The sequence below is a fragment of the Cynara cardunculus genome (genome assembly GCF_001531365.2).
Source record: "Cynara cardunculus var. scolymus isolate 2C chromosome LG 8, CcrdV1, whole genome shotgun sequence".
Taxonomy (NCBI): domain Eukaryota; kingdom Viridiplantae; phylum Streptophyta; class Magnoliopsida; order Asterales; family Asteraceae; genus Cynara; species Cynara cardunculus.
Genome location: NC_037535.1, coordinates 22,961,981 through 22,978,025, shown reverse-complemented (window position 1 = coordinate 22,978,025; position 16,045 = coordinate 22,961,981). Strand labels below are relative to the sequence as shown.

The 16,045-nt window shown below is 35.6% G+C and overlaps 1 protein-coding gene across 1 annotated transcript; it reads left to right on the top strand.

The window, feature by feature from the left end:
• The first annotated feature begins 3,459 nt into the window (after nt 1-3,459).
• Nucleotides 3,460-15,487, top strand: LOC112516415 (probable LRR receptor-like serine/threonine-protein kinase At1g53430). The gene is made up of 24 exons (XM_025123433.1): nt 3,460-3,592; nt 5,395-5,575; nt 5,818-5,889; nt 6,230-6,298; nt 6,378-6,449; nt 6,530-6,601; nt 7,363-7,434; nt 7,544-7,615; nt 7,711-7,782; nt 7,896-7,967; nt 8,066-8,137; nt 8,650-8,718; nt 8,824-8,889; nt 9,393-9,452; nt 9,540-9,581; nt 9,694-9,743; nt 10,565-10,917; nt 11,293-11,491; nt 11,575-11,706; nt 12,482-12,600; nt 12,888-13,098; nt 13,305-13,542; nt 13,631-13,781; nt 14,931-15,487. Exons 1-24 carry the CDS (start codon nt 3,460-3,462, stop codon nt 15,279-15,281), a joined length of 3,000 nt encoding a protein of 999 aa, XP_024979201.1. The 3' UTR covers nt 15,282-15,487.
• Nucleotides 15,488-16,045: the final 558 nt, after the last annotated feature.

Genomic DNA, 16,045 nt, shown 5'->3' with positions numbered 1-16,045 from the left:
TACTATCACTAATGCAAACCAAATCAAACGAGACGTCTAAGAAGTCGTTTACCAAAAACTTACCCAATAAGTATTTATCGGTAAAATTCAACACTATTATTTACTTACCGGGTAAGATTTTAGTCCACCAAAACGATACCATATGCAACAATTTACATGATAAGCTCTTATCGTGGTAAGAGTCGTTGTCCTCACTTATCGGATAAGACTTTTGGTTCTTGTCTCGCTCTTACCGGGTTTGTTTATTGGTCTTTGCCATATTCATTTTATATGGTAATATGACTTGGTAAATATTTACCCGAATAAACGTTTAGTAAACAGACCCTAAGCTAATACAATTTCTAAACTCAAACACTTCAATATAGCAACATCAAATATTTATTAATAAAATAATAATAAGATATAATCTTGTAAATTAATTAAATAAAATAAAAATATATAATAAAAAAAACCATGCACGTCAATCACAAGAATACATTAATTATTTTAATTTAAACGTGGGAAATTCATAGGAGAAATGGGTTTTTGCTTTTTTTTCGTTATCCAACCACTCAGCTTTTACTTCACTCGTTATATTGTCGGAAGCTAGAATAGTCAGCCATCTATCATTATTGTTATTTTAGATAGTGTTTGGTATGCAAACTGGATGAGACAAGACGAGATGATATTGGATGGGACAGGACTAATTGTATGTCCTATGTTTGGTACGAGTACGACTAGGACAGGACATGACAAAACTATTAAAATGACCATATTACCCCTAAATGTTGTTCAATGTTATTTTATATCATATAATGATTGTAAAATGACAACAAATCAATCAAAATATTATCATTTTAACTTTAGTTTCATGTTGTTCCACTAAAATTAAAAGTAGTCCCACCTTGTCTCATGTTTTTTTTTTTTGTCCATGGCATGCCAAACATGTGACTATTTTTTTTGTCTCGTCCTGTCCCATGTAGTCTGCATACCAAACGCACCCTTACAATACCTTATTTCTAGAGTTGTTAACAGACAAGATGACCCGTTAGACCCGTTAGACCCGTCATGTCTAACCTGTTAAAAATCGGGCTTAAATTATCATTTTTGAAGGAATGGACGGGTCTGGACTAACTTGTTAGAATTAATGGACGGATATGGACAATTCTTAATACTTATCAATTCCTTTTTAATTATGACTCATGATAATAACATTCTTTAAAAATCTTATATTTGAAAATATAATTGCTTCAATTGATCAAATTCCTTATTATCTCATTTAGTCATGTTTTTTATCAGTACTTTGTATTTAGTGAAACAATTTCTTTCTACAGTATGTATATTATTATGTATTTATGTCAAATTTTAAGTTGGAAAAATTGTTATTTATTTTGAATTATTTTACACAACTTGTGATTTTATATAAGTTTTGTCTTCATAAAAATATAACAAAATTTGTAAGTCCGTGGGAAAGCCCGCCCCGTTTATAGGGCGGGTTGGATAAGTTTTCAAGCTCGTAAAAACGGGCTTGGTTTTACCATATTAGGCCCGGTGGACAAAAAAATAGGTTACGCTCGGCCCACGTCCAGTCCAAACCCGCAAATGATCAGCTCTAACTTATTTCGGATATCATTCTTATTTTTTTAGTAATAAAATATATATTTTTATTAGCCTAGATATCTAACCCACTATGCGAGCCGACTAATCTCTGAACGACCACCCGTTTTGCATGTAGTCCAGAGTCATCACATTTGAATATATGTGGCCACAAGAGGATTTTTATTCTTTATTGGATTCGAACCTAGGACATTCAGACACTTTTGGTTTGAAGCTCAAACTCAAACTAATCGGGCACTGCCCTTGTGGTTGAACAATAATATAACAATAAATTAACTTAGGGGTCGTTTACCAAACGCTTACCCGGGTAAGTACTTACGAATTAACATTACCTCACCGGATGAATATAGTAAGGACCAATAATCTTACCCGGTAAGAGCGATACAAGGATCAAGAGTCTTACACGGTAAGTGAGGACGACGACTCTTACCACGGTAAGTGTTTACTGGGTAAATTATACTATGTCGTTTTTGTGGACTAAAACTTTACCCAGTATTCCGGTAAGTACATAATATTATCAAATTTTCCAAATAAACACTTACTGGATAAGTGTTTGATAAACGACCCTTGTATTTACCATAAAAGTATATCTACTTCATGCATATACTATACTGGGTTTTTTTCTTTTTAAGAAGTGGTATGGTTTTTTAATTAATAAATAAAATTATGTATGAAAACAAAAACATCAACTTCTTGTTGCATAACGAAAAAGACAGTTGTCAAAGTTAAAATTGTACCTTAAATAAAATAATAAATTAAATTAAAATAATCCATCTTTTCAATTAAATTTATTTTCTAGATATTTTTAAAACTAAATTTTTATTTTAATCATAGCTTTCTTAAATATCTTAAAGCTTATTTTTAATTTAAAGAAAAAAGAAAATTAAATTTTTTTCTTTTAATTTGAAAATAGTCTTGATACAAATACATAAAATATTTATATAAATTATAATTAAAATGAATAAAATATGAATTTAGGAGTTGTTTGGCAATTACTGAATGGTTTAGTACAAAATGATTAAGGGGTTGTTTGTTTCCTCTTAATAGTTTCCATTAAAAGCCAACTTGTGAATTGCTAAAAGATTGAATCTTGTTTGGCCAAAAAATAAAAAATAAAACAAAAAAAACTTTGTCTCTTAATGGTTCTAAAACACTTTGTATGATTTTATATCTTGGGTCTCTCTTATCTATTCAGCACCCTAATTTCATTCTGAATAATTACCAAACAATTGTATTTTATTTTACACTATATTTTAATAGTCTCTTAATCATTCTGACTACTTAATCATTTTGCACCAAACCATTCAGCAACTGTCAAACAACCCTTAAGTAATCAGAATGATTAAGAGGCTCTTAAGATACAATGCAAAATGAAATATAATTATTTGGTAATTGTTAAGAGTAAAATTAGGATCCTGAATGATTAAGGGAGATCTAAAATACAAAATCATTCAATAAATTTTAGAATAATTAAAAACAAATCTTTTAGCAAACAAAATTCACCTCTTAACAATTGAAAAACTGTATCTTCGTAAAATTATTAAGAAGTAATAGTTGAAAATTTGATTTTTATGGTCAATCATCCAAAAGTGTTAAAAAATGGCTAAAAGCCACCGTAAGCCCGCGATATGAAGTTGAAAATGGTCAAAATTAACGACGAACATGCTGACGTGGCAGCAGTTTGTTCTTTAATGGCTAAATTATAAATCGTTACAAACTCCTCCTCCATGTTTAATTTTTTCAGTTCTACCCTCTCTGTAAAACCTTTGCCTCCAATCTCTGATCATCAATCGTCTTCCCTCCCTCCTTCCATCATCTCATTCTTCCTTATCTCTGGCGTAATTTTGATAAACGAAGTCGATAATGGAGTTGTCTCTCCGGGGACCAGCAACGTCGATGGCGACGGCCGGATTGAAGTTCATCACGTTTCTTCTAATTATGTTGCCATTTCTGTATGATTTCAGATCCGCTGCTCAACTTTTGCCGGATGAAGAAGGTGTAGTACTCACTTTTTGATTCCTTCACCTTCACTTATTATGAGTTCTAATATTTGAAATGGTTTAGATTATCGACAGATTTTGTGTTTCTATTAGTTATTCATCTCTGATTGGTAATTCGCGTTTGGAAAAAAGTTGATTTTGGCATAAAACTTGTGATCCTGGATGATTAACCTTATCCTTACTATATTCTTCTATTTTTCTCCTGTCATTAATATTGATGACCACATAAACTCGTGTGTGTGTGTTAAAAGCTGTTTCCAATTTTATCAAATTTTTAAGAAATTGGTATAAATATGCCAAACAGAAACGAAGATACCACAAGCAAAACCCTTCGATTTCCTGATCTACTATCCATTTATTTTTCTTCAAATATTTGATTTCTGATCAGTTCCATTCGATTGTTATATTCATATTCTATAGAACTATATGTTTGGGAATTATTGTAGATTTACAGGTTGGATCACCTGGTCTTCCTTTATGTCTCGATCAGTGCCTAATTAGAAGGAATGGAAATAGTACTTTAGCCTATTCGGATATTGAAAGCTACTACGTGCATGCTCCTGCATCATCTTGTTCTTTTCTGGTTGTAGTCTTCTTTATTTTCGCCTCTGCCTAATTTTATAAACAATATAATATCCTAGCTTACAGTTGACAACATATCTATGTTTTCAATTGTTGTCACCTTGTTTCTCTTTCTGCTAATTTCTAAATTGGCGACGTGTACAGATAATCAGCATATTTTGGTTCATCAAATTTATAACTTTTAACTTCACGTAATGTAATCACAAGAGAACATTTCAGCATTTGCCTAATTAGCCAAACGTTGACATTTTCAACTTCAAAAAGGAGTGACTAATTTCTCTGTTCGGTTCATGTTGGGTCATAAATGTACGTATGGTTGATCTGTGGCCTATTCTGGTCAAACATGCAATATTATAAAAAATTGGGGTGGCCAATATTTTGAAAATAATAAACGTAAAGAAGGATATAACCAATTATATACAAAATGTTATTAGGATATTTCACGAGCAAAAATGGCAATATATTTTTTTTTTTCATCTTACTTCTAGGATACGTCCTCACATGTTCTTCCCATGTAAATAGGTATTTTAAGACATGCGGATTTTCTCATGATTTAAAACTTCCATACTAATTATATAATCTTCTGTAAGAATATATGGAGCCTCATATTTACTTTTCAAAAGAGCCTTTGAGGAGAGAAGGAGGTTCCAACATGTATAGACTCTAATACGCCCAGAGGCTAGACGGGCAAAGATGTCCCAGAGTGTCGAGAGGGGGTTAGGCTGGAAAAAATGTCGCAGAATGTCGAGTTCCGGGCAAAGGTGATGTTTACGCATTTGCATAAGCATCAGTTGTAACAGCTTCATTTTGTTGGGATTTCTTACAATATTTTTTAAGATTAATATTATCATCAATAAGTAGTTTTTCGTTGCCAAATAGTAGTTTCTGATCACCAATTGTTAATTTTGACCAAAATTTATCATCAATTTATTATTTACTTATTTATAGCTTTTATCAATAACTTTTCTATCATTTTCTGTACCAAAACTAATGTTTTGATGAGAAAAACACTTGGCCTAAATGGAAGTTCGTTAACTAAGTCATGTATAATTTTATAAGAAATAAGCTACCATTAGTATGCTGGCATTTGAAAATTTGTTAATCTACCTATTCTTTAACCAGGAAAATCACTTGGATGGTAATTCTAGATTATCAGTCATGTATGAAACCATGCCTGTTGTTTAAATTACTTTATTCTTTTTATGATCTATGACAGTTGAAGCTCTTGAGGCGATATCCTCAAGGCTACAGTATAACAATTGGCGGGTTGCTAGAAATTCATGCAGCGGAGGTGGAGGGCTTAATGTAACAGTTTCTCTGAACGGCGAAGGGCTTATTAGGTTTGGCAGCAATGTAACCTGCAACTGTAACAGCACCATTTGCCACGTTACACACATGTACGAATCTGTCGTTTTATATCTCGTCCTTATGGAAATAGCTGGAGTGAAATTGCCAAATGAATCTTGGTTGGGAAACATCATGTACTTGATAATTAGAATAGGTCAAGTCCCGTGACTTCCATCCTTTTTTAGAAAGGGTTGGGAAACCACACCAGAGCTTTCCATTCTATTGTAGCTCTAATCAACATTTGTATATTTTTTTCCACTAATACTTTTAAGTACTTTATATTAAATTTCAGCCAGTTAAAGGGACTTAACTTGACAGGAGTTCTACCTGAAGAATTTGCAAATCTCACTTTTCTGCAAGAAATGTAAGTGTATATTTTCAATGTTTGCCAACAATATCTATATCACCCTTTCTAGTTTCTAGGTCTTGATACGCAAATGCACTCAAGAAAACGTCTATCCAAGAGTTGTGTACCAATGTCATCATGGTGACATGGTGCAAAAAACCAAATTGGTGATGTGTTCTATGTGCATTGATATAAGAAGTTTAATAATGTTATTCTCGCGTCTCTGTCTTTCACATTTCATTGAATATATTTATACATACGCACATATATATGCACACACATATATCGATAACGTGTTCCATTGTAGTGCATGGTTATACTGAAAAAAGAGACTTGGTGATGTTATACTTTCATGCAGTGATCTGTCTCGCAACTATATCAATGGAACTATCCCAGCACGTTTTGGTCAGCTTCCCCTTACCATATTGTAAGAGTTATTGGTTCGTTAGTTCTTTTCCCGCGCTTAGGCTAGTTGAAACATCCTCCTGATATTTCTTTTTTTACAGGAGTCTTTTGGGAAACCGCCTCAGTGGTTCTATACCTAGAGAAATAGGTGATATCTCTACACTTGAGGATCTGTAAGTAATGATCTTAATTTACTCAATAGGTCTATCATGTATCCAGCATTTCATTATTTACAGCTGAGACCTTGTAACAGGGTCTTGGAAGATAATTTGCTTGAAGGACCGCTTCCTCAGAACCTTGGGCGTTTGACTCGCTTAAGAAGACTGTAAGACTAAATCCTGATACCACTTCCCCATTACCGTTATTGATTGCCTTACGGATCCCCATTATGCTAATTCACAGAAGCACATGAATACATAATAAGTGACTATCCTGCTATATACTAGTAACATGCTTCTGGAGGTCCAATACTATGAACTTGAATGTCCTTTTGTGTCCCTAAATGGGTTGTTTATGAATGGTAGATGCCTAGATGGTGTCGTGTTCATTCTCTAATCTCTATAAATTAACATGTTATGAGAGTGGGTTTGTGGAAATTTAGAATTATTTATGGATGGTTATCTCTTCGAAATTGTAACTGAATATCTACATGCTTATAAAATGTTTCTACAGGCGTACAACTAGAGGTGTTTAACTTTTCATGGAATGGATGAATGCAATTTGTAAAATCAAATTTTGGTAGTTGCCAATATCTTGTGTTCATCCTGTTCTCCAGTTGCATGCACTAATGCACTTCGCTTGTTTAGAATCTGAAGGCCACATCATAATTAGAGAATTTAGCATCACAGTTTACATGTATTATCCATTCCATTGAGTTTTGCTGGTTTTCCTCTATAAGCTTCCACCATTGTATGTTTGTTTCTTCTGCCATTTTTCCATTTTGAGTCTGTAAACTTTAGCTTTTGTGAACAAAGATCATACCTATTTTCAATTATACCAAGTCAATCTATACCTTTTTCTCTCATTTGTTATTTCATTCATCATGGATCCTCATATCTTATTCATAATGAAGATTTTTCCTTGCAGCCTTCTTTCTGCCAATAATTTTACAGGAACCATTCCAGAATCATTTGGCAATCTGACTAATCTAGAAGATTTGTAAGTAGTAGTGGTCTTTATATTCTTTTTGGTTAGGCAAGTGAAATAGATTTGTTCGTTCATCAAATCTTTTATCCTGATGATTGAAACTTCTGTATAATACTTGCAGTAGGATAGATGGGAGTACATTATCTGGGAGAATACCTAGCTTCATTGGAAACTGGATAAGACTTGGGAGACTGTGAGTATCATCTTCCAGTTTATTTCTTCTAAAACTGTTTCAAATATTTCTATTTGCATTTAAATGTAATCCATGTTACATCATTTACCGCACAGTGACATGCAAGGAACGTCAATGGAGGGGCCTATTCCTTCTACAATATCTTTGTTGACAAATTTAACTGAATTGTGAGCCCACATTGTGTCCCAATATTTGTTTAGTTTTCATCCGATAAGTGTGTGGTTGTAGATTTGACTTGTGAGCATTGAACTTACTGCATACTGTGTATTATGGTTCTCAGGAGGATAACTGATTTGAATGGATTAAGTGCGAGCTTTCCTGATCTGCGGAATATGTCACGCATGATTAGACTGTGAGTTGATTTTGTGGTTGTGCTACAGAAAGTAGGCAAAGTAATTTATCAATTTTGTGCAGAAAGTTGACATAAATTTTTTAATTACTTTGCTGCAGGCACCTGAGAAATTGCTTGCTTACTGGTCCAATACCGGAATACATAGGGCAGATGAATGATATGAAAAACTTGTGAGTCAATTAGGAACATTAGTCTTGAAGCAGAACTTATTGGTCCTTTCAGTTGATCATACTTCTTTCAATAGTTGGTCATATGGAATTCACGAGAATTATTTCATACTCGGGAAAATGAAACTTTAAGCAAGTTATACCAGTTTTTATTTAACAACATGAGATAACTAATATTGGAATATTATCACCATTCACTGTTAGCAACGTTTTCTTGGCATGTCTTTTTATATCTCGTAGTCTATGCACCTCGGCACTTGCTTGTTGGTTATCAGTTGTGGTTTCATAATCTTGTTTTGTTCGTAATATCTTTTGCCGTGTAAAGTATATCCAAATGCTCACTTCTGAATCATCTTTCATTTGGTGGAGTTGACTTCAATATTTTAGCATTTGCAATCTTTATGATTGAACTAACATCGTATATTCGTATAATTATAACATGAGATTTTATATGTACTGCTTAACATGAGCTATCACCCTTTCTTGATGAAGCGTCTGAACCATCTTTTTTGCAGAGACCTGAGTTTCAACAGGTTGACTGGTCAAATACCTGATTCAATTGCGAGGCTGCGTTACGACACCTTGTATGTTACCAATCAGAAAATTTTGTCCTGCATATGTATGCTGCATTGCCTGCATATTTTGATTTTCCAGTCAAATCTGAAATGGAATATTTTCCGTGGATGCAGGTTTCTTAATAACAACTCGCTAACTGGAGATGTTCCTGGATGGGCATTTAATGACAATAGAAAGATGTTAGTGATTCCCCTTCCTTGATTTAGTTGATTAGTATTCACGTCCCACATCAGCTAAACATGGATAATCAAACTTCTATATATGTCGGAACCTCCTCTCTCGCTCTCTCTCTCGCCCTTTACAAAGGCACTTTTAGGGAGAGATTCAAAGGGGATCCATATACTCTCACATGGTATTAGAGCCCCTAGGACTCGATACACTCTTTTGCCTCCGTTTGACGAGCGTGTTGCAGTCCAAATTGGCTAGACATGAACCATCAAACCTCTATATATGTTCGAACTCCCCTCTCTTTGTAGGGTCTCTTATAAAGAGAGATTCAAAGGGGTTCCACATATCCTCACAATTAGTACTAATTTATGTATTTACATATGGTTATGATATCATAGGATGTATAATTTCATCACTATTATCTCTTGTTTGTGATTACCATGTCTATGTGTGTGTTTCTTCTTACTTTTACATTCTAGAATTGATACACAAAGGTTCCCACTTCTCTTTGCAGTGACTTATCCTACAACAATTTTACAAGGTCACAACAATGGAATTGTCAGCCATCTAGCTTGTAAGTTTTCTTTCCTTCACAATATGCAAATGTTCTCTTTTATATTCACTTACCACTTGATCTTGATCACTTTAATCTATTCCACAGGAATTTAATTTCTTCCGTTCCATCTTCACCAGCAACCAATAGGTAACACCCCCCCCCCCCCAAAAGAAAAAAAACAGTAAAGATATATTTTTATTAATTCTTTTTGTTCAAATGTCATTCTAATGATATGGCTAAACGTGAATTTATATTGTAGAGATTCTTGGTGTTTGAGAGAGGGGCTCACTTGCAGCAGCAACCCCAGCCGTAAAGCATTCCTTTTATGTTACTTTATATTCCCTTAATTCACACTACAACAAAATCGGCTTCAAACTACAAGGATTGTGGCGTAGTGGTTGAGGTCCTTGGAGAATGTGGTGAAATATCCAATTTGCCCAGGGTTCGATTGCAGACGTACACAATAATTGTGGCCACTGAGTTTATCATGGCTGATTTTTTTTTTTTTTTTGTAAGGGTGTCCGGGCCAAAGCCCGACTAATCCCCGACAATTTTGGAGGCTAAACATGACTCCACTTAAATGTCGTCAACACTTCCCTTCCCAAGGCTCGAACTTGGGTTCATGACTATGCCATGCCCAAGCCTTTACCACTAGGCTGGAAGGTCTTTGACATGGCTGATTTTTTGTAGTCACAATTTGCCGGGATTAGTCCACGCATAGCCTGAGACACCCTTCCAAAAAAAAATCGGCTTCGCCAAAAAATGTCTAAATGTTATAATAGACTATTTTATACGACTTAAGTTTATAAGACCAAATAATTGTGTAGTCCTGTATAAATGTCTTACAATAAGTTGATAGGAGGTTTTTGGATATCCTAACAAGTTTTTTAGGACAATTCTGAAATGAAACGTCTTGTTGGTCTCTTTATGCAAACATTATATAAAAAAATATCTCATAAAAAACAAAGGTCATGTAAAAAAGATGTCCAAAAAACTTGTTAGGATACCAAATAGGTCCTAACATCTTATTGTGACATCTTTATGGAGGACCCATAATAATTGTTTCGTCCTAAAAACCTTTACATAGGTACTGATGCATCTTACATCTTTCCCTCCATTGCCATTTGCAGGTTATTCTTTATTTATTAATTGTGGTGGAAGCAATGTAAACTTTGATGGAAATGAATATCAAGAAGACTTGACCAGTGAGCAGTCCTATTTTTTTCCTTCTGATGGATGGGCTTATAGCAGCAATGGTGTTTACGTGGGTAATGATAATGCTCCATTTGTCACAACCACAACCAACGTGACAGGTGGAGACGTATATAGAACGGCCCGCCTTTCGCCTACTTCCCTCAGATACTATGGACGGTGTTTGAGAAGTGGTAGCTACAAAGTGCGGCTCCATTTTGCTGAAATAATGTACTCCGATGATCTGACATTTAGCAATCTAGGAAGGCGCTTTTTTGATGTATCAATCCAAGTGAGTAACATCCGATTTTGGTTATGCTTTGCTTGTACCTTATTTTTTTATTGTTATTTATTGGAGTGTCGCATCGGTTAGACTCGGGCTATTTCTCCCGTATATATGTTGGAATCTTCCCTTTCTTCTCAAGGGTCCTTTTGGAGAGTGATACGGGACTTCCACATACTTTCACATGGTATCAGAGTCTTAGCGAGCTTTTCAAAAACTTCATCTTACTTCACTTCCTCTTTATTGTCACACTCTTTCACAAGTTGGGGTATTTATAGAGGTCTGCAGACATCTTACACTTCCGGGCCCCACCTTCAAGTGGGATAGTGCTCATTTGGTTTAGTTTGGTTAGAATTAACAAAGGTAGTTTGGTCTTTTATGTAGGGGGATCTGAAATTGAAAGACTTCAATATCATGGATGAAGCTAATGGTCCCGGCATAGGCATGTACAGAGATTTTGATGATATTATTGTTAACGGTAGCACGCTAGATATTCATTTGTATTGGGCAGGGAAGGGGACTACTGCAATTCCAGATCGCGGTGTATATGGACCTCTTATTTCAGCTATCACAATAACACCAAGTAAAATTCCTTTCTTAGCATAAAACTACTCTATTTTCCAAAATCAAGAGCGCGATTAACCTATTTTCTCTCCCTCCTTGTAGACTTTGATGTATCAACAGGCCTCTCTGCTGCAGCTATAGCTGGAATAGTGACTGGTTCTTGTGCATTTGTTTTGTTGATTCTAGCTGTTCTTTGGAGAAAAGGTTATCTGGGAGGGAACAAAGAAGACAAAGGTGATAACATATACAACAGTTGTGTATAAGTGAAGTCTTTTTTTAAGGGTGTCCTAGGCTATGCGTGGACTAATCCCGGCAAATTGTGATTGCAAGAAATCAGCCGGATAAACGACCATAATTGTTGTGTACGTCTGAAATCGAACCCTGTGCAGATGGGATATTCCACCACATCCCCTAGAACCTCAACCGCTACGCCACAACCCTTGTGGTTTATAAGTGAAGTCTTTATGTGATAATATGGGGATACCTGTGAGATTACTCTCCAAAAGATCCCTCGAGGAGAGACTAAAGGCTCCAAACATATATTGAGGAGAAATAGTCAAAATCTAGTTGATGTAGGACTCTAACATGCCCCTCCAATGGAGGCTAGATGGGCACAAATTGTCCCAGAGCGGCGAAAGGTCTAGAATGGTAGATCTTGGCTCTGATACCATGTGAGATATGTGCAACCCGCCGGATTACTCTCCAAAAGAGCCGTTGAGGAGAGAAAGAAGGTTCCTACATGTATTGAGGATAAAAGGTCCCAAATCTAGTCGATATGGGACTCCAACACTTTATTATGCCATAAAAATTGGTAGTTCTTCCCCACGCTCTTAATTGTACTAGATTTAAGGCAATGTATTGCAAGGTGTACCCATGGTTGCAAAATCTAGTAGCATTTCAAACTAATTAAACTTCTTTTCATGTGTAGATCTTTTAAGTAGTTTCCTACTTCTGTTTATAGTAGATCTTTTCTGATTTTAGCTGTTTCTGATGACTCTCCTCATCACAGAACTTCGAGCTCTTGAATTACAGACGGGTTATTTTAGTCTGCGACAAATAAAAGCTGCTACGCATAACTTTGACTCGGCAAATAAGATTGGTGAAGGAGGCTTTGGACCCGTTTACAAGGTGTCAACTTGTATTGCAAAGAAGCTACATTATATAACTAGGGGTTGGTTCATTTGAAAACCGTAAATATTTTGAGAACCAACTATTCATATATGAATTACTCATGATGATAGATATTCATTATGAATAATGAAAATGCTTGATATTCATGCTGAATATTTAGGTATATTAATCATGAATAGTTGGTTCTGACGGTTCTCAAAATATTTACAATTCCTAAATTAACTTCCCTGTAAATCATTAATCATCCTAAACACGATTTTATGTTCTTTTCCTTCCGTCTGTAGGGCGTACTCTCAGATGGTTCTGAAATCGCCGTTAAGCAACTCTCCTCAAAATCAAAGCAAGGGAACCGTGAATTTGTCACCGAGATAGGCATGATATCAGCTTTGCAACATCCAAACCTCGTTAAGCTCTTTGGCTGTTGTATAGAAGGAAACCAGTTGTTACTGATATACGAGTACCTCGAAAACAATAGCCTTGCACGCGCTCTTTTTGGTAAGAAGACTTCACTGTTAACTATTTCCATTTCCTATCAGCAAGAGTTAATGACATTACCAAATGGTCATTATCCTAGCGGTATTCGAATTACCATTAGATCCCAACCTCCTTGGAGGTCAAGGGTTTAATACGTGAGTTTTGTCGTATATAGATATTATATATTTAAAAAGAGTTAATGAGATTCTTGGTGATTCCATCTTTAGGCCGAGATGACCAGCGCCTTAATCTAGACTGGACGACAAGAAAAAAGATATGTTTAGGAGTAGCCCAGGGATTAGCTTATCTCCATGAGGAATCAAGGTTGAAAATCGTTCATAGAGACATAAAGGCGACCAATGTGCTTCTCGATAAGGAACTTAATGCGAAAATATCGGATTTTGGTCTTGCTAAGCTTGATGAAGAAGAGAACACCCATATCAGCACACGGATCGCAGGAACAATGTACTGGTTTTTATTTTTTCTACTGTTTTTATATGGTTTTTACGTCTGAGTTGGCTCAAATTTGAGATGTTTATGGTGCGTTTTGCAGCGGGTATATGGCTCCCGAATATGCAATGAGAGGATACTTGACGGATAAAGCAGATGTTTACAGCTTCGGAGTTGTTGCATTAGAGATTGTGAGCGGGAAAAGCAATACGAATTACCGTCCGAAGGAGGAGTTTGTCTACCTTCTTGATTGGGTAACTTCCAACTTCTCTTACTTCGACGATCGTTTAATATTCTTCATTTTGCTTAAAATAACCCAGATATGAAAATGTTGAAAATAAATTTTAGCATGTAAAAATAGAATATTTAGAATCCCATTAGATTAGTCTAAAAAAGAACCATTGTTTGGAGAGAAGGGACGTTTAGCATGTAATTTAAAACAAATGGTCCAAGTTTATGTGATGTAAGACTCTAACACGACTTCTAGATGCCCATATATATAGATAAGAAATGGTCAAATTCTAGCCAACGTGACAATCCAAAGAAGGCTATACGGACACATGTTATCTCTAGAGGGGCTAGACTGGTACAAATTGCCCTAAAGTGTTGAGTCTCTATAGTGGTAGGCCATGATTCTAATACCATTTGATAACATATGAAACCCCATCAGATTACCCTCCAAAAAAAACCCTTTAAGGAGATAATGAAGATTCCAACATATATTGAGGAGAAATGATCCAAGTCTAGCCAATGTGAGGCTCCAACAAAATAATACTACTAGACAATAAACTAAGGGTCCGTTTACTAAACCATTACCTAGTGAGCATGGCAAGTACCAAGAATCTTACCCAACAAGAGACATAGCAAGGACCGAGAATCTTACCAGATAAGTGAAGGAAAAGACTCTTACCCAATAAGCGTTACCTTAAGTAGGTAAAAGACGTTTACCAACAATCCATTTTGATGATCGAAAATGTTATCCAATAAGGAACCACAAGGGTTGTGGCGTAATGGTTGAAGCCCATGAAGATATGATGGAACGTCCCATCTGCCTGGTTCGATTTAGGCATCCACAACAATTATGGCCTCTAAGTTTATCAGCGCTAATGTCTTACGGTCACAGTTTGTCTGGATTAGTTTGGGCATAGTCGGGGACATCCTTCAAAAAAGATGTTACCCGATAAGATATGTGAAGGTGGTGACTTTTGCCAAACGGCCCTAATGTTCAACAATTTTTTTTATTGATTATATACGCTCAACATCCAAACATCATCTATGATAATAATAATAATAATAATTTCTCTGTATCAACCAAAACAACGTCAATACAATGTCCGTTGCCATTCCCATCCCCGGCATGCTTCTAGCCCCTAATTTTTCTCATCTGTTACATGAACTCGAAGGCCTACGTGCTACAAGAACAAGGGAATCTACTCGAACTAGTGGACCCGGTACTCGGTTCCAACTACCCGAAAGAAGAGGTGATGAGGATGCTGAACATAGCTCTACTATGCACCAACCCATCCCCGACCCTTAGGCCTGCCATGTCCGCGGTAGTCAGTATGCTGAACGGAAAAATTCCAGTTCAGCCACCGCTGGTGAAACGGAACGGAATGGATGGCGCCGACATGAGGTTTAGAGCCTTCGAATTGCTATCACAAGACAGTCAAACCCAAACCTCGTTCATGTCGGAGAGCACTCAACGACCGAAGAGCATGTCGATGGAAGATCCGTTGATGGATTCCTCCGTCTAAAACATCATTCTTTCTAATCTTTATGATGAATTTGTTGTTGTGAATTATATACAAAATATGTACGTAAAGTTTAAGGTATGAGGTTTAATCTGTAGACAGATTGTTTAATAGGTTGTAAAAGTTTTGTTTATGACTTCTCAGATTTTCGGGAAAATGTGTACAAAAGATTGCAAATTTATTCATAGGCTACCATTTTTTATAATGTAAATATATTTGTATTTTTGGTTGTTTCTTTGTCTTTGTCATGTATGCTTGATATATGTTGCTTTAGACATATGAATAAAAATGAAAATGAATGTCAGTGACGAATTCAAGAATTTTTATAGTTGGGGGGACAGTTAGAGGTGTAGAAAAAAAATCGAAACCAAATAATTCATCAGGATGAAAACGGTTTTGGGTTTTCCTTTTCGGCTTAAACGGTTCAGTTAACTAAATAAAGATAACTTATGCAGGTCGGTTTTTTTAGCTGACTTTTTACTAATTCATCGAGGTGTATAATTTTTATATTTTATCTTTCGAACGAAAGTATCATTGTGTGTTGCAAATGGACTAATTAACAATCAGGATATCAAGTTGGGGCCCTTGCATTGTTCTTGTTGGGCGACAATAAGAAAATTTACTAAACAAATCTTTAGTATCTTTTAAAAAAATTGGTGGGTTTGTTGGGGGCATAGGACCCTTACCACCATGCACTAGATCCACCCCTGAATGTCAGGTTAATATGGAATGAAAATTTGGGTATATGGAGAAATGGACCCGTTATA